The sequence below is a fragment of the Camelina sativa genome, chromosome 3 (assembly GCF_030686135.1).
Source record: "Camelina sativa cultivar CO46 ecotype springtype chromosome 3, ASM3068613v1".
NCBI classification, from domain to species: Eukaryota; Viridiplantae; Streptophyta; class Magnoliopsida; order Brassicales; family Brassicaceae; genus Camelina; species Camelina sativa.
In genome coordinates, this window is record NC_141882.1 from 27,602,024 (window position 1) to 27,626,360 (window position 24,337).

Here is a 24,337-nt window from a genome sequence, read left to right on the forward strand (position 1 = left end):
GTGGTAGTGTTTGCAGTGGTGGATATGAAACATGTGAAAGAGGTTAGAACTCATGTGATTCTACGAAATAACATGGTATATTGAAAAAATATTTTTGTTGGTCGTTCAAAATTGTTAAAACTCATGTGATTATATGAAATAACATGATATATTAACAAAATATATATGCTGGTTGTATAGAATTGCTAAAATTCATGTGATTATGTGAAATAACATAATATATGAGAAATCTGTGTGCTGACTATGTAAAATTTTTAAAACTCACTTGATTATGTAAAATAACATGATATACGGACAAAAATATCATGTGATTCTTTCATAACATGAAATATTTATAGGCGTTTTGAAAGTCAGATCTAATCTCACATGTTACATCGGTGAGTGGTGGAGAAATTCGACGAGAAGAGAAAACAGAGAATGGACTATGGGTGAGAGAAGGAGAGATTTCTATAGAGAAAAAGAGAAAATTAGAGGTAAAGAGATTTGATGAGAGGGAAAAAAGGACATAGAAGAAAAAAAATATTAAATTTGATGGTGGTGACAATAAGGAATTGAAAGAAAAAATTGAAAGGAATTGTAGAGTTTATAGATCTGGTGGTAGCTGGCCGTGGGAGAAAGAAAGAGGAGGTGAACAGAGAGGAGAGGTGAACAGAGAGGAGAGAAGAAAGAGAAAATTGAAAAAAAAAAAAAAAAAAAAGAGGGAGAGCTACGTAATTTCAAGCCCATGGCCGACATAGATACATGCCCCATGGTTAGTTTATTAATTATTTTCAATTATATGGTTATTTGTTATATATACTCTAATAAATAAGGCTCATGGCTCACTCCAAAAAGCTTAGACTTTTGTCATTAACTAATAGAAATATTACATGTGGTTGTTCTTGAAACTCACTTTGGCTTTCTTACATACAATACACTTCGATTTTTTTACAGTTTTGTAACATTGATTTGTGAGTCTAATAACACTACTCTGCTTTCTGAATATAGTATCTGTTGAAGCAAAAGACAAATAACATTGAATACATGGCACATTTAGGCTACAGCCAAGTGGCCAACCAATTATCACCTAACCCAATAAGCAATAATAATCACAACTGATACATTATATTGATATATTCTTTTAACTAAATTAATCCAGAAGAGGAGCATTTCCTCAACCACCCTATATTTAACCAAAAATAGCAGCAACCTTTTCTGCTATAACCTTGAGTAAAAGAAAAAAAAAAAAGTGTAAGTGGTTTTCTTCTTTGGGCTCTCTTGAAGAAAATGGGGTCAAAGTTTCATGCTTTTATGTACCCATGGTTTGGTTTTGGTCATATTCCATATCTTCATCTAGCCAACAAACTAGCTGAGAAAGGTCATAACATCACTTTTTCATTCCAAGGAAAGCTCACAAGCAGCTTGAACCTCTCAATCTGTTCCAGAGAGCATTGTCTTGGAGCCTCTTACCCTCCCCCATGTCGATGGTATCCCTTATGGCGCCAAGACGGCCTCGGATCTCCCAAACTCAACTAAGAAACCCATATTCGATGCCATGGATTTCTTACGCGATCAGATTGAAGCTAAGGTCCGTGCCTTGAAACCAGACCTAATCTTTTTTGATTTTATTCATTGGGTTCCAGATACGGTGAAAGAGTTTGGATTCAAGAGTGTTAATTGTTAGGATTAGCAGAAGTAGTGTAGAGATGTGTGAGAATTAGAGAGATGATGTGTGTGTTTAACAAAGAGAATATGAGAATCGATGGACTTCCATTATAATACAGAATACAATGTCGGCTAGAGCCCTTTTATAATACAAAGGAACTAGGGCTACACCCTTAATACAATCCCACATATAGATAGGGACATAAGGAAAGCAGGTGCGACATATCCTTGGTTTCCATAAAAGGACTCCACACGTGATCACATTTGATTTCTCGTCTAACGGTTATTAGGAGGGATTCTCGATCCTTCTCTTGGACCATCACCAAGTTCATGATCGATCACGGTCAATACTCCCCCTCAAGCCTAGCTGGATGAGATGGCTAGGCTTGGAACCCGTGAAGTATCACCTCATTAAAAACCTCAACATAGAAAACCTCATGGGACAAAAATATGTTAAGGGAAAAAGAGTATGACATTCACGAGTTAGGCGAGCTTATCTTGGATGTGTGGGATCTGCGAGTCCAAGTTTGCCATAGATGTATTCACAAACTTGAGGACTCGTAGCCTTGGTGAAGATGTCGGCCAACTGATCTTTACTTGGAGTATGGCACGGTAAGATTACTCCTTCTTCAATCTTCTCTCGAACTTTATGGCAGTCCACTTCAATATGCTTGGTCCGTTCATGGAAAACTGAGTTTGTAGCAATATGTATTGTCGCATTGTTGTTACAGTGCATGGTTATCGGTTGATCTGACTCGAATCCAAAGTCTTTGAGAAGTGCTTTAAGCCATGTAAGTTCATTGGTTAATTTCTTCATGGCCCTATACTACGACTCGGCGCTTGAACATGAGACAACCTTTTGCTTCTTTGACTTCCAAGTCACTAGATTACCTCCCACGAATGTACAATACCCAGTTGTTGACCTCCTATCCACTGTATCACCAGCATCGTCTGCATCACAATATCCTACTAATTCAGTGTTGTCGTTCTTGCCCATCCAAATACCTTGGCCCGGGCTCCCCTTGATATAGCAAAGAGTCCGTTCCACCATGTGCCAATCAAAATTTGTTGGAGCTTGCATATGTTGACTGACTTGATTGACCGCATAGCATAGGTCAGGCCTTGTGATTGTAAGATAGATTAATTTACCCACAAGTCGACGGTATCTCCCCACATCCTCGTATGGCTCAGCCAGCTTGTAGAACGGGGCGTTAGGCGGTGTTTCTTCATCTCCCCCCTTTGCTTGACCTGGTAGCCTTCTTCAAGTGGCGTGGACACTGGTTTGGCTCCAAGTTTATCTGTCTCATTCAGAAGATCAAGTGTATACTTTCGTTGGGATAGAAACAAACCCTCCGGAGAGCAAGAGATTTCAATCCCAAGAAAGTATTTAAGTTCACCAAGATATTTAATATCAAATGTAGAGTTAAGAAGATTTTTGGTGTTGCATATACCGTCCTTATCGTCGCCAGAAATGATGATATCGTCCACATAGATCAAGACCACGACCAGGCCACCAGTAGAGCGAAGACAAGGTGTGATCCGCTTCTGAACGCTTGTAGCCATGGTACGAAGAGTAGAGCTAAGCTTGTGGTACCATGCTCGTGGAGATTGTTTCAAACCATAAATAGCTTTGCGGAGCCTGAGAACCTTACCCGGAGTAACAATATTTTCCAAACCAGGAGGAGGATGCATATAGACTTCTTCCTCGAGCTCCCCTTGAAGGAAAGCATTCTTGACGTCCATCTGCCACAGCTCCCAAGATAAGTTTGTGGCGAGAGAGAGAACAACTCGAACGGTGTTTAACTTCGATACATGTGCAAATGTATCCATGTAGTCGGTTCCATATGTTTGGGTGAAGCCCCTAGCCACAAGGCGAGCTTTGTAGCACTCCACATCACCATTACTGAGATACTTGATGGTGAAAACCCATTTAGAGCTTACCGATCTCTTACCCTTTGGTAGGTCGGCCTCGTCCCAAGTGTGGTTACGGACCATGGCACCGGTTTCATCGTCAACGGCGTCCAGACATTCCTTGTGCTCTTTGGCCTCGTCGTAGGTTTGTGGAATAAACTGAGCATCAATCTTGCTAAGAAAAGCTGCATGAGCCGGCGGAACAATGTCAAGTGAGCACACGGCTTGGATAGGATGAGCCACGGCCTGATTATTGTAGTACACACGTTTGTCTCTCCAGATTGACGGAAATTTGAGACGCTCACTACGCCGGAGTTGGGGAATGACGACAGTTGATGGCAGCAATGGCTCAGTATTGGCATTGGTTGCGTTGGGGTCATGATTGACCTCGTTGATATCTTCTTCATGTGATGGAGAACCCGATGTTGTCACTTGAGGCAGGGGTTGAGATTCGACCTCTGTTTCTTCTTGTCTTGATGGTGATCCCTCGGAACTACTAGTAGAAGAATTGATATGATCGTTGGACGTCTGATTTGGTTGTGTAACGCCGAGATGATCAAGCAAAAACCGCAGATTTGTTGCCCGATCCGAGTTTGAATGAGACAAATCCTTCAAGCTGTCCCAATCCTTCTTGTCGTAGTAACATTGGTGTTCAAGAAACTTCACATCTCATGAAATGAGTGTACGGCCAGTAGTCGGATCATAACACTTGTACCCTTTTTGACTTGTTGAATAGCCAATGAACATGCATCTAATGCTCTTGGCGTCGAGTTTACTCCGTTGTTCACTTGGTATTAAAACAAAACAAACACAACCAAACACGCGTAAGTGGTTCAAAGAAGGTTTGGTTTTGTTTAGTACCACATAAGGTGATACATCGTGTAACACTTTTGTTGGCGTCCTATTGATCAGGTAACAAGCCATCATCACCGCACCTCCCCAAAACCTCTTAGTGACATTGTTGTGGAACATCATAGACCTTGCAACCTCCATAAGGTGTCTGTTCTTCCTTTCCGCCACTCCATTTTGTTGTGGCGTGTATGTGCAACTTGTTTGCTGTAAAATGCCATGTTTTGAGAGATGTTCTTTTAACTTGTGGCTTGTGTATTCTCCCCAATTATCCAGTCTTAGTACCTTTATTTTAGCATTGAAATGATTAGTAACATAATTCTGAAAATTAACAAAGGCATCATAGACTCTATCTTTAGATGGTAGCAATGTAAGCCAAGTATACTTAGATTTCTCATCAATAAAAGTCACAAAATACTTGTTATTATCTCTAGATAGGCAGGGAGATGTCCACACATCAGAGTGTACTAAATCAAATAAATGTTCATAAATTGTAGTAGATTTAGGGAAAATAGACTTGTAATGTTTGCCAAGAATACAAGACTCACAACTAGAACTATCAAATGAAACATTAGGCAACATTAATTCGAAAGCACGAGAGTGAGGGTGGCCTAGTCTAGCATGCCAAACATCACTTGAAATAGCATTAAGGTTCGATAAAAACGAAAAACAATTAGATGAACTTGATGAGTTATTCTCTAGGACATAGAGATCTCCTCTAGCGTCCCCTTCTCCAAAAATCTTTCCAGTCTCAATATCATGAAAATGTACACTATTAGGCCCAAAAATAGTATAACAATTTAGATCAGTAGTAGCTTTCTTAACCGATAGAAGATTAGAAGTAAAGGTAGGCATAAAGAAAGCTTTGGAATTCTTATTAAAAAGATTCAAGTCTCCTACTCCTTTAACCGGTATACGATCTCCATTAGCAATGGTAACATTTCCTAGAGATGGTTTTATGTTGTGTATGAGACTAGGGTTACTTATCATATGGTGAGAAGCATCCGAGTCAACAACAAGAGATTTATTAGGTTTTGAAGCAAAGAATGTGGTACCGGAATCCTTTAGTGCAGAGATGGACTTGATGAGAGCCTCCAAGTCGGATTTCCGCACAAAGTCTCCATAGGAAACCGTCATGGCCATGGCTGCTGCACCTCCTTGATTCACCATACCGGTACCTTGACCACTCGTTCCTTCTTGTGAGAGATTTGCCTTGAACTTCGCCGACTTAAGATGAGGGTGAAGAATCCAGCATTTGTCCTTCATATGGCCCTTTTTCTTACAATGGTCCCATACCACCACCTTCTTATCCTCATGCTTGTAGACTCCTTTTTTGGCGGTGAGTAACTCCTCCTTGCCGCTAAAGAGACCAAGTGAACCTTGTTCTTTCTGAACTTGAGAGCACACATCCTCAAGAGTTGGTGGATTATCACCTCTAAGGATATGCTTGATGAGGTCCTTAAATGCAGGGTTGAGAGTTAATAAGAGACCAAAGACCTTATCTTGTTCTTTTCTCTCATTTAGGATGGCCGTATCTATGGTGCTTGGTCGTAGCATCTCAAGTTCGGCCCATAAAGACCTAAACTTTCCAAAGTGCTTTGTGAACTCCAAGTCTTCTTGGTAGAGACAGTTGATAGCCTTCTTAACCTCAAACACTCGAGTTAAGTTGGTCACATATTCATAAACATTCGCAAGCGTCTCCCACAACTCCTTGGTCGTCTCGCAATACGAGTATGCTTCAAGGATTGGTGCGTCCAGCGAGTTTTGGAGAATAGCAAGCACGGTATGATCTTCTTGGAACCACTTGACTTCCTTTTCTAGATCAGCCTCCTTGTCTTCCTTTTCTGCTTTACCGTCCTCCTTGATGGCTTTCTTGGGAAGTTGATCCGTCTCAACATGGATCCATAGTCCTCGGCCACTAAGTGCGGTCTTTGTGGTTCTTTTCCACAACAAGTAATTTGCTCCTTTGAGCACCACTGGAGTAACAATTGGTTTGTTGTTCTCCATAGTCACAGATCTGAGTATAAGCGGGTAGAATAGCGAGTATAAAGAGAAAATAAGCGAATAGAGTGAGTAGAATAGCGAGTATAGCTGGAGAATAAAAGTATGAGTAGTATGTTTAGAGAGTTATAGATCGAATAACATGCTCTGATACCATGTTAGGATTAGCGGAAGTAGTGTAGAGATGTGTGAGAATTAGAGAGATGATGTGTGTGTTTAACAAAGAGAATATGAGAATCGATGGACTTCCATTAGAATACAGAATACAATGTCGGCTAGAGCCCTTTTATAGTACAAGGGAACTAGGGCTACGCCCTTAATACAATCCCACATATAGATAGGGACATAAGCAAAGTAGGTGCGACATATCCTTGGTTTCCATAAAAGGACTCCACACGTGATCACATTTGATTTCTCGTCTAACGGTTATTAGGAGGGATTCTCGATCCTTTTCTTGGACCATCACCAAGTTCATGATCGATCACGGTCAATATTAATTACCAGATCATATCAGCAGCTTGTGTAGCTATGGTTCTTGCACCTAGTGCTGAAGTAGGGTTTCCTCCGCCGGATTATCCTTTATCCAAAGTGGCGTTACGTGGACATGACGCTAATGTCTGCTCTCTCTTCGCATCTTCTCATGAGCTTTTCGGGCTAATTACCACAGGCCTTAAGAACTGTGATGTTGTTTCCATAAGGACGTGTGTGGAACTTGAAGGTAAGCTATGCGGTTTCATCGAAAGAGAATGTCAAAAGAAAGTTCTCTTAACCGGTCCAATGCTCCCTGAACCTCAAAATAAAAGTGGTAAACCAGTAGAAAGATCGATGGAGTCAGTGGTTAAACGGATTTGAACCAGGCTCGGTGGTGTTTTGCGCTTTTGGCACCCAATTCTTTTTCGAGAAGGATCAGTTTCAAGAACTCTGTTTAGGAGCTAACTAACTGGTCTACGGTTTTTAATAGTGGTCATGCCACCAAAAGGCTCATCAACGGTTCAGGAAGCATTACCAAAAGGGTTTGAAGAACGAGTTAAAGGGCGTGGAATCGTTTGGGAAGGATGGGTAAATCAAGATCAACCTTTGATATTGTCTCATCCATCAGTAGGTTGCTTTGTGAACCATTGTGGGTTCGGCTCAATGTGGGAGTCTTTGGTTAGTGATTGCCAGATCTGAAGAACTCGAAGTCTCTGTGAAGGTGCAGAGAGAAGATTCCGGATGGTTCTCCAAGGAGAACTTGATCGATACGGTTAAATCTGTGATGGATAAAGATAGTGAGATTGGGAACTTAGTGAAGAGAAATCATAAGACATTGAAAGAGACTTTAGTTAGTCCTGGATTTTTGAGTGGTTATGCTGATAAGTTCGTAGAAGCATTGGAGGATGAAGTCAACAACACAACATCTTCTTGAATTCAATACTTTGAAAGTTCCAAAATAATGAATTTGTACTAAATTTTAAAATAAAGAGTGTCGGTTTACATTTTTTAATATAGAAAGTCTTACTAAGAAATGATTAAAGAGGTAACACAAAATATAAATGTTTTCTAGTATGAATTAAAGAATCTAAAATGGTTCAACTTTTATTTAATACTAGGAGATCAATACAACTAATTAAAAAAAAATTGGATATGAAATGGAAATAGAGGCAAAAAGATTTCAAAACAATCCCAAGGCAGAAGCAGCTTGAGACTTCCAATGTCTAGCGTTTTCAAAGCCATTTGTAAAATTCTCAAAATCATCAATGGTCCGATCAATCTCTTCTTGTGTGTTCATAACAAAAGGACCAAACTGAACCATTGGCTCACCTATAGGCTCACCAGCCACAAGGATAAACCGAAGTGGCAAACCGGACTCAGAACCGTTCCAAGCCTCTAAACGGTCACCACCTAGGCCTAGAACCAGCAAGTGATGGGAAGCAGCGGCTGAGTGTTGTAACTTCGCATCCCCAAAATGGCCCTGGCCTTGAAGAACATAGACAAACGCGTTCCAATGAAGTGGAATGGGCTGAGAGATTCTAGAACCCGGCGAGAGAGTAAAGTCTAGATACATTGTTGGTGTTCTTGTGCAAATCTTTGACTTAACTCCATTCCATTCTCCTGCTATGACTCTAACTCTCACACCATCTTTCTCTGTTTCTGCTATATCTTTACTCTCTATCTCTTGATAACTTGGCTCCACTCTGCGAATTTACACACTTTTAAGCAAGAAGAGACCTACTCTAGTATTCTAGTATAGAAAATTATAACATGGATCACTAGCTCAAGGTCATTGACAACTGGATGATCCGTGTACAATCAAAAAAAAACTTACAGTTTATGTTTTGAGGAAAGATTGATCCAAAGTTGCAAGCCCTTGTTGTGAGTAATTATGCCATTGGGATTAGAAGAAGGCATTTCAGAATGAACAATGCCTTTTCCTGCAGTCATCCATTGTAATCCTCCTTCTCTTATTACTCCTTTGTGTCCTTCACAGTCTTCATGCAAAATCTCTCCCTGTGTATACCAACAAATTCATCAAGGGGGGTAGGCTACAAGATGGCGATTTCTTGCGCAATTGAATAAAAAAATATATAAGAAGATGTCAATACCTCTAACATGTAAGTGACTGTCTCAAAACCTGATTTTGGATACGAAACAAAAAAATATTAAACAAGACGAACAATGATTATAGTAGTTATAGGTTTGGTTATGCGATCATACTGTCAACTATGAATGTCAAACAGAAATGATAGGAATATAGTTGTTTACTAATATATATATAAACACGCAAACTTAAACGTGTAAAGTTGCGTTTAGAATAATCAACAACAAAACCAACCTCTGTGTGGATGATCTGGGAATCCTGAAGGAGCTGAAACTGCAATTATTAATAGGTTTTATATCTTTTATTAGATAGAAGTTGGATTCAAAAGAAACAGAGCAAAAACAGAGGAATAAAAGAAACAATATATACCAACCTGAGAATTCATCCAAAACAAGAAATGGGTCGAAGTACCTAAACTCAAAACTGCAAAAATTTCACAACTAATTATTTATAAAACCTTTTCTATCCATTACTACTAGTCTACTACACTTGGAACTAATGAAACGTTGCTACTTTGCTTTACCTTCCGATGCTTCTTCTTACGACAGCACCAAATCCTTCCTGTTGCTGTCTAGCGAAAAGCTTCTTAACAACTAACCTCTTACTATTATTGTTATGATTACCAGATGATAACTCTGGGATTGGCATCTTGAATCCGAGAGCGAGAGAGTTGGTGAACAAAAAAATATATGTGTATTTGCTGAATCTCTGATGACTATGTATGTATATTTATAGTAAGGAAAGAGTTGTTGTATTTGACAGTTGGCCAAATTAAAAAGATGACTTAACCCAAAATATATAAATTGGTTTATTAAGTCAATATGTTAGAGCAATTTTTTTAGAGCATAAGTTGGATTTCGAAGACGCAATTTTTTTTTAACACTTTTAAAGCATGATGATCAAGTTTTCTTTAGATATATATATCTCATGATTCATTTTTGTTTGTTTGATAAACTTAGCTCCAAAAGGCATTAATACGTTAGCAAAAGTGTTAAGGATTTAGATTTTAAATATCAATGGTTTGTGTTACGTCATCAATTCATCATCCTCTATCCTTTTTTTTTGTGTGTGTAATAACTCGCAATAGAGATGTTTCATTTTGAAAGGCAAAAGTTTATAAATCACACATTGATACGTTAATGGACCCCTTTGGATACATCCCAATTATTGCATCTCAAATAATTTAATTTTATTCTTTTTATATATCCACATATTTTTAGGGTTTTTGTTCCTTCATTATATCTCATCTTCTTCTTCTCATCCTCTCCTCTGCCCGGGCTTGAACTCATGAGGTGAAGGAGCTATGCCCTCAAAACAAATGAGCTAACAAGTCCAGGCACATATTTTTAGGGTTTTCTGTCCATATTTGCAAGTTTAGTTAAAAGAGAAAAGAAAAACATAAGTGACAAATTCGAATTAGTGATCAGACAATGCCGTAACTACATCTATGTAATCAAGGCCAGCATATAAGTTTTTATAGCTTCATTTAAGAAATGTATAGTAAAGAATATTGAAATGTTGAAAAGAAAAAATAGTGTATTTAGATGCGAATGCGCAGTCGTTTAGTTCAGATAAGCGCACACGTTTATCAGCGACAGCATGACGTAAGGGTGACGGTTTGACCCATTTTATCATTCTTTGGTACTAACTTATTTGAGGGATCAAAGACGACAAAGATAATGTCAAACAAATTTCTAGAAACATTACGTTTTTTTTTGTCTGACGAATGATTACGTAATCATGACATACATCAGGATCCAAGTATATTTTTTTATAAACCAATGTAACAAAATTGACCATATACAAAAATAATGGACCAAGAATATGTAATCAAAATTTAACTTAGAAAATTGGGGAAACGGTTTTAATTTGGATTTTTGTTCACATTCCTTCTTACTCATCTCTTCTTATACCATTTGTTGTCTTTTACAAAATGGGGCACTGTTGTTTTGTTGACGAGATTGATTGATTACACTGTTCTCTGCATGTTCATACTTGTAGCAAAACTTAGGGTTGATTGGTAAATCTAATTTGGTGGTTGGATGTTGAACCAAATGTCATTAGTTGTTGTTACCAATCGAACGATTTGATGAAATAGACGATTGAACAACACGATTTATTTTTGGAATTACTACCTTATCAAACCATAGTTTCAATGTTCTGGTCTTTAACCAAATAGGAGTAACAAACTTTTTTTCGGTTCTGTCTTATCATCACTCTTACTTTTTTCTAACTACTTTTACTCCAGCCGCTAAAAACTACAAATATTCATGACTAAACATTGAAACAATGGTGTTACTTAATCGGATTGTCTCTCTCTGTTACCAGTATAGATTTTTTTTCGTTCGATTTTACATTAATTTTCAAACGTGCATTAAAACGCTCGATTGAGTAATTATAGTAATTTTTTTTTTGAATAAAATGTCAAATTATACTAAAAAAAATAGCGTTTTTACAACTAGTGCAGCTTGTGTTTTTATAAAAAGCCTAGGATGAGCTAAATTACAAAAAGCTAAAACAGAGCAAATTCAAATCAACTTCAACTTGGAGCCCTTGAAGCGAACCAGAGCTGAAGACCCTCATCGTACCAGTGATCGCCAGAGGCCAAGATAGACAAGAGTTGATTCCTCACTTGTTTATCTATCCAGGAGATGAGACGGACAGTCGAGTTTGGAGCATCGCCATGCCTGCGTGCATTACGCTCCCGCCAGATCGCGTGAACCGTGGCCTGGAACACGTAACGAGCGAGAAAACCAACCAGTGTGTCAGACCAGGGATCAGATACACATGTGATAAGGGTAGACCAATCAGTGGTGTACTGATGCCGGAATATATTCATGGCTAAATCGCCCCACACGACCGATGCATAGCTGCAAGAAAAAAACAGGTGAGTTCGAGTCTCAATCATGGAACTGCATAGGGCACAGGTTGATACTGCATTTTGATTCCAGTGGAGCATACAGTCGCCAGTAGGGAGTCTGTTCCACGCTGGAAGCCAGACACAAAAAGAATACTTTGGAGTGTTGTGCGCAAACCAAACCCCCCATGCCAAAGTACCCTGGGCGAGGCGTGGCGAAGATGATGCCAAGTATGCTTAGTAGAAAACTTTGGCTTGAAATCGTCATTGTGACCCTTCCAAAGGGTTCTATCTTCCCCCACCGAACTGTGAAGCCTTGCTTTAGCCAGAGCATCTTCCACTATATTGAGAATGTCCAAACGGTGATGGCGGCGACGATATTGCCAGGCTTCTGCAACCGTGGCTTGCCGCGCAATACCCAAATCAAACATCCGATCCCCCACAACGTCCACAAGTCTTCCCAACTCAGACCAGTCGTCATACCAGAAGAAGGTACGAGTACCATCCCGTACCTCCGACTTACAGAAAGTCTTAGCCACCTCCCGATACTTTAATAACTTTTTCCACATCCAAGAACCTAGAGTAGAAGAATCCTGAACAGCCCAAAAAGAACCTTGACGGAGAAGATTTTGATGGATCCAAATTGGTTAAAACGCTCTACTCTTTAGGACATCCAATTAATCAATTAGTATGTCGGTGTTACATCAACTTAATGATTGCTTGAAAAGCACAGGGTCTGCATTATCCTAATCTCGTGCTTAACAACGACATAAACAAAGTGAATCAGCCCTTCTATGTAAAACCAGAAAAGTTATCATTAATTTTTTACATCAAACACACAGAGTTGTAACTTATAAGTTTGATGTCAAATCATAGTTTGTTTGAAAATTAGAAAAACATACAACATTAAAACATATGGGGTCATCAACAACACTTACTAGTACAACATTTGACAACTGTGTCTTCGGATCATGAGTTTTTTTTTTTTTTTTTAACTTTTACAAATAGATTCTAATCTCTCATAAATCTCTCAAACCAAGCAAAGTTTTTCTTTTGTTACCTCCAAGCACAAGAAGTGATCAGAGGCTGATTCTTCCATCCTAAATACAATGCTCCATCTCTTTCTTCAAGAGTGTACTTCTCTGAATAACTCTCAAGCAATCCTTTGATCGTTGCGTTCACATACGAGCTCAACGGATACGGTTTAAAACCCGCCATGTGAAACCTAGACCTCCATTTCCCTAGTGGCTCGTGCCTCTCTTCTCTTTCGACCCCTTCACATGCTATAAGATTCACAACCTCTCTAGCCAAACAATGCTGCTCAACATTGATCCTTTCCTTGTGATCTCTAGCGAGTTTCACATCGATGGATTCGAAAACCGCCAAGTAATGGTTCATTGTCTCGACAAACCGTGGAAGAAATGGGGAAGTGTTTGTATTCGCTTCTTGTTCGACCAAAGTCACAACGTTCGGTGACAAACGTTTGACCAGTCTCAACAGTCTATCTCTGTGATTCTCCACCGTTACACTCTCATCAGGCATGTGGTGAAGAACGAGCGGGAAGTTAACCGCAAGCGCTTCTCCATTTCTAACTCCTAGCTTCTCTATTTCGACTTCCGTGCAACACAATGCAGCTCCATGAAACTCAAACGGCACACCACACATTTCAGCTAGCTTCCCGAGTCTCTGTCCGACTAATTCAAGACCTCCTTGTCGAGCAAACGATGATCTTGGATCATCAATACCCGTGATCCTAACTTTAGGAGGTCCACCAGGTCGAGCACCGAGAGCACGGATCAAACTCACCCACTGACCTCCCTGAGAAATCTGGAAATCGATAATGTGCACAAAACTCTCGTTCTTCACAGCTTCAGCTATAGCTCCATTGGCAGATTCGTATCCGAATTTGAAATACGGGCAGGCTTCATACAAGATATGCATATAAGTAAGAAGCTCAGGACCTGTGGGATCTTTGCATCTCAAAGCTTTATAGATGGAGCTACCAGAAGAAGCTAACCGAGCAACTAGCCCTTCAAGCATATAAGCTCCTAAACGCTGAACAGGCTCACCAGAAACCGAAACCATTTGCTGTAACTGAGAAATCAACCAATCAGTCAGTTCCAAATCATAGCTTTCAACGGCCATAGCGCATTCATAGAGCACTCCTTTTAAATCTCCCCTAGAGATCATTTCCATAGATCTATACATAGCAGAAGAAACAGCTCTGTGTTGCTGTCCAAACCCACCTTGATGGTTAAAGCTGTTGTCTAAATCAGGCTCCATCATTGCAGTTTCCAAATCTTTAAGCATGAGACTAAGCTCTGTCTCGTTGTTGTTTGTGGCAGAAGATCCGCTTAAAGGAGAGTTATTGTTGTCTTCAGGGGAATGAGTAAACCGGGATGAGTTGTTGTTGTTGTTGTTGTTATTGTTGTTGTTGTTGTTGTTAGCTTGTGAAATGGGACTTTCATTAGAAGAAAAGCTTGTGGTTGAAGAAGAATTGTTGTTGTTGTTGTTCATGTTAAGACAAGGATGAGACTTGGTGCCAGAAGAGGATTCAAGTGTGCAGTAAGAATCAAATGTCTGAACAGAAAGATCCATTTGCTTAACCGAAGATGGCGGATGGTAAAACATTGAAGATCCATCTTGAATCATATGTTTCTGTGTAGCTTCCATATCGAAACGCTCTCTGTCACCCAAAAAAAAAAACAGTTTCTGAGATACTGAGAGATTCTAGTTTCTGAAACAAGATACTACAGAAGAACCCTAACCGTTCAACTTAAGATTCATCATCGAAGAGACTATTCAAGAAAAGAAAAACCTAAAAAAGGTTGGATCTTTGTGTAGCATAGATTCAGTTGAAGATCAACCCAACAGAGAAAAGTCATTAAGAAGATAGAAACATGAATTCAATTATTTGTAGATAGGACAAAGTTCAAAGATGTATTAGAGATAACTGTTACATAAACCCCAAAAGCTTGATAATTCAATTTCAACACAGCTTGAACCAAAAAACAAAGTAAGTTGTATTGTACAATTAGATTGAAACAAAGAGGAAGAAGAACAACAAAAATTTTAAGTAAATAAATATATAACAGAAACAAGAACTCAGCAAAAGCAACCGACAGAAGAAAAAAAAAAAAAAAACTCGATTTAATTGGGAAAAAGATTGAAACTTTGAAATCAAGAATCACACCTGATGATGGTTGTTGAGTTTGCAGAAAGAGAGGTTCTTGAGGTTTCAAGAAAAAGATTTGGTTGGTATTTTTGATCTGGAAGCTTGAAGGCAAAAAAAGAGAGAAGTGCTTTGTTTGATTACCACTTGCTTGCTTTGCCTACTTTAACACCCAGAGAGGGGAATAACAATAAAACGCTCACCTCATTTCATTTTTATCCTCATCTCTTTCCTCAAACCAAAGTACCCCTTTGACTATTCCATTTTACTTCTTTTGCCACTGTTGTGTTTGTTTGTTTGTTTTGTACCGCGTAAATTATTTTCTCGCAGTCAATATTAGTATGACGACGAGTAAAACAACTGTAATATGATTCGAAATAGATTTTGTCATGCATTACATCATTCATTATTTATCTGAGATATTAATGAAAACATTGGTACTATATGAAAGAATGATTAACATATAATAAATGTTGGAACATGAGTTGCTAAATGTTTAATTAAATAAAACGATTTTTGGAGTTAATGAGAGTGGTTGAAATGTCGTCTGGGCTGACCATCTTTTACCAGAGTCAATTTCTTTTTTTCTTTTTTCTTGTTACGTCGTCATTCAACTTGTAACAGTTTTTGTTCCTTCTGTTAATCATTCTTTTCTATAATCTTAAACAAAACAAAAAAAGACTATACAACAAAATTACCTAAAAATATTCATTGAACCAAAATAAATCGTTTTAGAAAAGAATGATAATATCAATGTTGCGTTCTACAGACTACAGTTATAACATTAAAAAATGCTATAATAAAAATGAATTTGTATTGTTTTGTATTTTTATGTATAGTATATGTAATTGATATTTTGAACAAAAACAAAATAAACAAGAAATGAATGAAACACGAGCAAAAAAAAAAAAGGGTAGTTGTCAAGTGAGTATAAATAATAATAGCCCATGATTCTTCATAATAATTAATAATATTAATGTTATAAAGTCTTTGGAATAAAATTAAACAAACGTACGAACCGAATAATTACGATGACTCAAGAAAATAAAATAAAAACAAAACATGCTTAGGATTTATTATAGGGAATTTCGTAAAAAATGTGACTTTCAAAACTAAAGTTATCATAAATACCACTTTCATTATTTTTTTATTGAAAATGCCATTTTTTAACTGTATGCCAATAGAAAGAAAATTGATAAGTGACGAACGTTTTAAAACAGGGCGAATTTTTATAACACAAAACACACATGTACCAAATTTCCAGTGGACCAAATCCAACATCTAGTCAAATTTAGTCCATCCCAAATTTGTCCTTCGACATCTGAAGTGGACCAAATCCGCTTGGTTGGATTATACTTGTCCATTATTACCAATATAACTTCTCCATTCTAGAGGTCAACGACTGAAGTCGTTGTGTCTTTGGTGGACCAGATTCAACCTCCGGACATTTCTTTTTATGTCCACACTAATTTTGTCCTTCGCTCTCTTAGTGGACCATATCTACTTGGTTGACGATATTTCTCCATCAATAATATAAAACCATTTTCTCCACCCTATAGGTTTGTTGACGAAGAGACCGATCTTATTGTGCCTTTGGTGGACCAGATTCAACGCTCGACCAGTTTTTGTCCACCACATTTATGTCTGTCGGTCTCTTTAGTGGACCAGATCTGCTTGGTCGTTAACTCTTGTTCGTCAATAGCTTAAAACATGTCCACCCTTGCACACACATACAAAATTGTTCCACCGACCAACGGACGACCAGCGAAGTCCACTGATAGACAAATGCGGTAGACGAGATCTGAATCTGGTCCATCAAGTAATAGCTAGTTTGACTTACAATTATGGTTTCTTGGATTTCAATACTTTTGTTGGGATCCAACAGCTGATCTACAGATCTGAGTAATAGACAACAAAAAGGTAAGCATATCTGAAAATTAATGTCCTCACACAGAGAAAATCAACATATCTTTTACCGTGTCAGTCCAAAGCTGATGTCATAGAAGAAACAAATGAGAAGATTTGCTTAGAATGTGAAAGGACGATGAGTTGCAGACAAGATGAAGATTTCATAAAAATATGAGAGATTGTGGAGAGAGATGAAAATTCGTAAAAAGTGATTTTGGAGAAAAAAGAAGTACTTAAAACAATAATAAACTTAGAAAGGTAAACTCATATTTTTATTTTGCTCTTGTAGCCGGAGAAAAGGAATAAACAAAAGTAGCATTTCTCAAAAAAGTTGTCGTAGCATAAATAATAAATTTCTTTTTATTATATTCTATGTGTGGACGAATGTATGAAAGCAATAAACATATTTTTGTTCCCCTTTTTGGTATAACCTTGATGAGTCCTCAATGAAAAATCAAAGTACTACTATACAGAGTTAATGTTATCACCAAACTCACCATATATATACAGTTATAGCGTGATTTATATATGCAATACGATATAATTTCAACTTAAAATCTATGCTTGATGGGTTTACCATACTAAGATTGTTTCCTAATTTTATTGTTACAACTCGGTTTTTTCAATTTTTCATCTTTTAGTAAAATGTATTAGGCTATTAGCCAAAAGCGAGGGTAAAATGGTCCGCAGAGACCTATTACAGTATTACTTACATGGATGAGATCGAAAAGAAAAAAAGATGAGATGAGATGACACCAAACGTGCAAGCCAGGTGTTGGTCCAACACTTCTCACTTTGAGGCCTAAAAGTTTGTGATTATTCCCTGCCTTTTTATCCTGCCATTATTTTATTATTTTTAACTAGTAGTAATACAACTACTGTACCTTTTTTACATAAATGTGATTTTATTTCGTGTTCAAACTTTAACGATCAGTGTGTTCAAAATAAAAAAATATTTGGATGTATCACAGATTTGTTTAACTAATGGTACATTATGTATTAATAATGAATTCCCAGAGAATTAGTTTTAAAATTTTCAGTATATGGACACATAACACATTACAACTAAAATGGATAGTCTCTACTCTCTACTAATGTTTCATCCAATACATTGTAGTTACGTACCAAACTATTGATGAGAATTTAAAGCGGAGATGCTACTGAAATATTGTGTGTGTATTCGTATCCACTGTTAACTGTTAAGTCTAGAAAAGGATCTCTTTGATCAAATATCCACTTTAGAATATTTCCAGCTGCACGAACAAAATGGTGTATGTATGTATGGACATGGCCCGGACGCTGCAGAAGCAGCAGAAATGTGTACTTGGGAAGTTCACACGTTAAGATCTCATGCCGACCTTATTGAGTTGTCCCACCATCACTTTAAAGCCCTTTGACCCATACCGCGTTGTTTTTGAGAATTTGAGAATTCAGATTTGAGTATTTGACCTCCCATTTCTATAGTTTTCTTTAATTTCTGTATTCTACCTATGCAACTTAATGTTTTATTTTGTTCTCTCGAGTAACAACACTATGTCGGGAAAAAAAATCAACTCATCCGAGTTATGACAAATAACAGAATTTCAAAAAGGGCATTCACTAAGTCATCATCTATGATTACTCTACTAGACTTTTGAAAAGATAACAAAAATTTTCTTACTAGATCTCTATGTAAGAGTCTGACACACTTTCGGATCAAAAAAAGAAAAAGAAAGACAAGCCTAAATTTTACCCCCGGCATGGCTAACCAAATCTATCGTTGATTTATCAAACATGACGAAAAAGAACAAACAACTAATTTTTACAATGTATGGAAAAACATATCATATGATGCGTGGTTGGGGCGGCACATCTGTTACAATGTATATAACATATTACTTGTTTAATTCGTTCATATACCCTCATCATATATATTAATCCACCAATTCATGCCTAATTTCTGAAATCAGTTATACCAAAATTAAGTTTCATCTAGAGGAAAAAAAAATATTTTGGTTGGAACAAAAGCAAATGACAAATCAGAACAACAAGGATTACATGTATATATATAACTTAAACGTTAAAACAAGATAATTGAATGGTTATCCAAAGATCTCTCTCTCTCACCTAATAATAATCATAAGATGACACAAATCCAAAAAAAAAAAAAAAAAAAATCATAGCTTTGCCAATTTAAATATTTTGCTTTGTCTATTCTTGGTAGGTTTTGTTCTTCTCTCTTCCGTTCACACAATTTCTTGGCTTTCACGAAAGACAAAAAAAAAACAAAGAAAAGAAAAAGAAAAAGATTTAGCAGCGATCAAATCGATTCCATTGCGCGTGTAACCGCAATGCGAAATTGGGAGAACCTGGTTATGCTTGCGTGTAACACGGCGTCGAAGAAAAATCTACCTTCTTGCATTTTTCTCATCATCTTTACCACCGTGTTATGTCCGGTGGCAATGTCACAGGTGGTTGTGCCAGGTTCAGATGCAGATTGTCTCTTGAGATTCAAAGATACATTAGCAAATGGTTCAGAATTTAGTAGTTGGGATCCATTAACATCACCATGTCAAGGAAACACAGCGAATTGGTTTGGTGTTCTTTGTAGCAATTACGTTTGGGGGTTACAACTCGAGGGAATGGGCTTGACTGGGAAACTAAACCTCGACCCGTTGGTTCCTATGAAGAATCTACGTACCATAAGCTTCATGAACAATAATTTCAATGGACCAATGCCTCATGTTAAGAGGTTTAGTTCTTTGAAGTCTTTGTATTTGTCTAATAACCGATTCTCGGGGGAGATACCAGCGGATGCATTTCAAGGTATGCCGCATTTGAAGAAAATATTGTTGGCAAATAACGCATTCCGAGGAACAATTCCTTCTTCTCTAGCCACTTTGCCGATGCTTTTAGAGTTGAGGCTAAATGGTAACCAATTTCAAGGGCAAATACCATATTTTCAACAGAGGGATCTTAAGTTAGCTAGCTTTGAAAATAATGACCTTGATGGACCGATACCCGAAAGCCTTCGAAACATGGATCCAGGCTCTTTTGCAGGTAACATTTTCAACGTTATATATATTAACATTATCATATAATGCTATCTGAATGTAATGTCGACATCACAATTCACAAAAACCTTTTTAGGTGTGCAACTGGTGGAATCGTTTACTTGGGTCTTTCTTTCATTTTTCATATAGTTTAACCAAAAAAAAAAAATCATTTTTAATATAGAATTTGCATAAAATCTTTCAAGAGTTGATGCATTTTTGGTTACATGCCATGACATTAATGTTTTGTGTTTTGTAACTTGTAGGTAACAAAGATTTGTGTGATGCTCCCATAAGTCCATGTTCCCTTTCTTCTCCGAAAATTCCTGATGTTCCAGTATCTCCTAGTGATCCAAAATCTCTCACTCCTCCACCCATGGGGCAAAAGACCGGATCCTTTTACACTTTAGCAATCATTTTGATTGTTATTGGCATAATACTAGTGATCATCGCGCTTGTGTTCTGTTTCATTCAAACAAGAAGACGGAAGTTCTTGTCAGGTTATCCTTCTGCGGGAAAGGAAAGAATAGAGAGCTACAATTACCATCAATCCGCAAAAAAGACCAATAAACCCGCGGAATCCGTTGTGAATCGCACAAGGAGAGGATCGATGCCTGAAGCAGGAGGCAGGCTTCTATTTGTGAGGGAAGACATTCAAAGATTTGGTCTTCAAGATCTTCTCAGAGCTTCAGCTGAAGTTCTTGGTAGTGGAACGTTTGGTGCTTCATACAAGGCAGCGATATCTAGTGGACAAACCTTGGTCGTAAAGAGGTATAAACATATGAACAATGTTGGACGAGACGAGTTTCATGAGCATATGAGACGTTTAGGGAGATTAAACCATCCGAACCTATTGCCTCTCATCGCTTATTATTACCGTAGAGAAGAGAAGCTTCTAGTCACTCAGTTTATGCCTAATAGTAGCTTGGCAATCCATCTTCATGGTATGTTTTAACATTACATTTTGCAATAATAAATACTATTTGTGAGTCCTAAGTATTTGAATTATATGTTCTCAGCAAATGATTCCACGGGATTGGATTGGATAACGCGTCTAAAGATCATAAAAGGAGTAGCAAAGGGTTTGTCTTACTTGTTCGAGGAGTTACCTACACTAACAATCCCTCACGGTCACATAAAGTCATCGAACATTGTTTTAGACGATTCATTCGAGCCATTGTTAACAGATTACGCTCTAAGACCGGTGATGAGCTCAGAGCACGCACATAACTTCATGACAGCATACAAATCGCCAGAGTATAGACCCGCGAAAGGACAAATCATAACGAAGAAGACAGATGTTTGGTGGTTTGGTGTGTTGATTTTGGAGCTTTTGACAGGGAGATTCCCTGAGAATTACTTAACGCAAGGTTATGATCCGAACATGAGTCTTGTGACTTGGGTGAACGATATGGTTAAAGAGAAGAAAACAGGTGACGTGTTCGACAAGGGAATGAAAGGGATGAAGAACTGTAAAGCGGAAATGATTAATATGTTGAAGATAGGGTTGAGATGTTGCGAAGAAGAAGAAGAGAGGAGAATGGAGATGAGAGAAGCTGTGGAGATGATTGAGATGTTGGGAGAAGGAGAATCTGATGATGATTTTGGTTCTGTGGATCATCATCGAGGGACTCATAATAATAATAATTTATATTCTTCAATGTTGTTAGACGATGATGACTTTGGTTTCTCGATGAATCGATGAGTTCTTTTAGGAATATAAAAAATGTTAAAAAAAGATGATGTTCCGGATCGGAGGACGTAGCTTCACCGGAGGGAAGAATGAAGACCATATGCTACTGGGAGGTTTTCTTCTTTTTGTATGCTTAATGCAGATATGAAAATGTATGAGCAATAGAATGATGGACTAAAACATGTATATATTATGTATCTGCGTTACTGTATATCACCATCATCATCAGCTTTAGGTCTTGAATCCAACGAACGATTTGTGTTTTAATATTTTTCCTTTTCGACTTTATATATCATTCTCGTTGTGTTAAAGTGTAGATTTCTTTTTTCTTAACCTTTATATATTATCATCATCAACTTTATGTTTCTTTTTGGTCTAGTCTAGCATATGCATTGTGACTCGCAATGTTCAAGTGAAGAATATAAAAAAATGCCGATTCCGGAGGAGATATTAGATGATTTAGTTGAATATGTATTCTTAAGCAAAGAATAGAGAATTGATCATCACAAAATTAGGTTTTAGGATTTTCATTTGGATGACAACTTGGACAAAGATTTAATAGATCCTTTAGACCATCCTCATTAGTCACATTGACTCATTTCTATGGAGTGTCTCTAAAAAAAAAGGATTTCTTTAAATGTGTAAAAAGTTAGATTAGTGTCTTTAGAGAGACACTTTAAATCTCCAAAATATAAGTATTTATTAATTTTAATATTAATTTACTTTTATGACACTCAAAAATGAGATGATCATGATTAGTGTCTTTCACAGTTAAATATAATAAAACATATTTTCTTAGGTGCTATTATTGAAAAAGTGATTTATAAATTCATATAAAATTGTAAATTATGAAAATCAAAACACATGAATTTTGAAATAACATGTTTTATCTTTGGATTTGTATCCTTCTATTTTATACTTTCAAATCCATTCAAATCAATTTAAAACATAACATAGATTTTGAAATCCAAAAACAAATCATAAATGAATAAGATGAGATTTTAACAAGTATTTATAAATCATAAATCAATAACACATAATTTTGATAACTAACTTAAAATCAATAATTGAATAACAAATGATTTTTTTTTTGTTTTCCAAATCCATTAATATCATAGAACCAATAATTTACTCTTAAAAAGGTGGTCTAAGAATTGGTTCTGATTTGAGATAGTTTGAAAATGCATTAAAAACTTATTATATAGGACCTACATAAGACACATGTCTCTTAATAAATGGTTTATATATCATTATGGTATAATAAATTCACAATTGTTAGACAAAAAAGTTTATTCAATAGTTTATATCTTATTATTATTATTATTTTCATTTTCTTATAAACCATAAAATAAAAATATCTATCTAACAAGTTCTTTTTGTTTTTGTTTTTTTGGCAATAACAAGTTCTATTATACATGAGTTTAAATTATAATAATACTAAATTAAAATTATTTTAGTCAGTACACTAATTTGAAATTGATTATACATTAATATTATGACAACCATATATTATAATTATTTTATTTCCTCCATATAAAAACAGAGAAAACTTTAAATCATGTATTTTTAATCATGATTTTATTTGTTGTATATGTTGTTGCAGTTTAAATTTGTTTCTATGATGTCATATATATATATATTATATTCTGTTGAGTTTATACTATGTAATTTTATACTTTATTGTAAGATGGTTTTCTTATTGTAACTATTATAGATTGTACATGACGATATAATTAGTTGTTGTATTATTTCCGAAGTGAAATTTTTTCTTTTAAGAAATAATAGTTAAATATTTAGTGTATCATTATGGTTTTTTCTAAGTTTTTGTAAATCTCAGTGAAGAATAAACTTTGTGGAATGTTCAGTTTGGAAAAATGTTGACTACCATTTGTTGATTTTATATCTTACAACTTGCGATGATTTGAACATTAATGTTACCATAAGAAAGTATGGATTACCTGCTTGGATGCTCTCAAAATGATAACAATAACTCATAACGAAACGACAATCAATGTTATGGCAAATATGAACTTTATCATCATGGATACTAAGAAGGTAACGAACACTCATGTCTTCAAAACCAAAATGAATCCACCACATAATAGAGGGAGAAATCCTCCAATGAGGTTCCAATGTATCGAATTGGCGGATTTCCTTATAATTGATATGAAAATATTTCCTTATAATAACAATTTTATTTATTCATGATATTAAGGCCACTATAATATTGAATGCTTTCCCACTATCAGAGAATCAATGACACTAAAACTATGATTTTTATCTTTGGTTAGCGTGTCTCAAGTAGCCTACAAATGCACCCATCAAAACACCTGACTACTCTTCCATCACTTTCCACTTTGGAGCCACTATATCTTTGATTGATAGATGATTGATCATGATTGTGAATATTTTAAAAATTGTCGTAGTAATGCCTTGGCAATGTTGTCATTTTGTTATTGGTTATTTATCGACCAAACATTAGTTCATATTAAGAGCAGTTCTTGATATAAATTGACCAAAATATATGTGAAACAAACAAAGAAAAATCACAAAACCACTAACCAAATTTTATGAGAAACTATATTTGATGGATTAAACTGTAAGATTACATAATTTACTAATTTCAATTTTGAAAAATATATAGTGAGGTGACACTCTAACAAGTTTTTAATCATGAGAGATATTTGATCTA

At 36.6% G+C, this 24,337-nt stretch overlaps 4 protein-coding genes and 1 pseudogene across 7 annotated transcripts; 2 read left to right on the plus strand and 3 right to left on the minus strand.

Moving 5' to 3' along the window:
• The first annotated feature begins 1,229 nt into the window (after positions 1 to 1,229).
• Positions 1,230 to 8,423, plus strand: LOC147947768 (UDP-glycosyltransferase 79B5-like; annotated as a pseudogene). Its single transcript, XR_015594514.1, has 3 exons — positions 1,230 to 1,658; positions 2,959 to 2,963; positions 6,910 to 8,423. The product of XR_015594514.1 is annotated as a UDP-glycosyltransferase 79B5-like (transcript).
• LOC104777986 (pirin-like protein At1g50590) lies at positions 7,955 to 9,875 on the minus strand. Of its 3 annotated transcripts, none has more exons than XM_010502330.3 (6): positions 9,507 to 9,875; positions 9,357 to 9,406; positions 9,218 to 9,256; positions 8,988 to 9,016; positions 8,711 to 8,892; positions 7,955 to 8,579 (listed from the first exon to the last, which is right to left on the minus strand). In XM_010502330.3, exons 1-6 carry the CDS (start codon positions 9,629 to 9,631, stop codon positions 8,057 to 8,059), a joined length of 948 nt encoding a protein of 315 aa, XP_010500632.1. In that variant the 5' UTR covers positions 9,632 to 9,875; the 3' UTR covers positions 7,955 to 8,056. The 3 variants fall into 3 exon arrangements, with proteins under 3 accessions (XP_010500632.1, XP_019099471.1, XP_019099472.1); XM_019243926.2 differs by having other exon boundaries at positions 9,218 to 9,250; positions 9,507 to 9,716; XM_019243927.2 differs by having other exon boundaries at positions 9,218 to 9,281; positions 9,507 to 9,688.
• Positions 9,876 to 11,887: 2,012 nt separating this feature from the next.
• LOC147947769 (uncharacterized) lies at positions 11,888 to 12,409 on the minus strand. The gene has a single exon (XM_087507444.1). The coding sequence runs from the start codon at positions 12,407 to 12,409 to the stop codon at positions 11,888 to 11,890; it is 522 nt and encodes a 173-aa protein (XP_087363570.1).
• A 226-nt stretch (positions 12,410 to 12,635) lies between these two features.
• On the minus strand, positions 12,636 to 15,347 carry LOC104777987 (scarecrow-like protein 5). Its single transcript, XM_010502332.3, has 2 exons — positions 15,034 to 15,347; positions 12,636 to 14,526 (listed from the first exon to the last, which is right to left on the minus strand). Exon 2 carries the CDS (start codon positions 14,511 to 14,513, stop codon positions 12,897 to 12,899), a length of 1,617 nt encoding a protein of 538 aa, XP_010500634.1. The 5' UTR covers positions 14,514 to 14,526; positions 15,034 to 15,347; the 3' UTR covers positions 12,636 to 12,896.
• A 3,737-nt stretch (positions 15,348 to 19,084) lies between these two features.
• Positions 19,085 to 21,956, plus strand: LOC104777988 (pollen receptor-like kinase 5). Its single transcript, XM_010502333.2, has 3 exons — positions 19,085 to 19,959; positions 20,219 to 20,896; positions 20,972 to 21,956. The coding sequence occupies exons 1-3, from the start codon at positions 19,251 to 19,253 to the stop codon at positions 21,655 to 21,657; spliced, it is 2,073 nt and encodes a 690-aa protein (XP_010500635.1). The 5' UTR covers positions 19,085 to 19,250; the 3' UTR covers positions 21,658 to 21,956.
• The last annotated feature ends 2,381 nt before the right edge of the window (positions 21,957 to 24,337 follow it).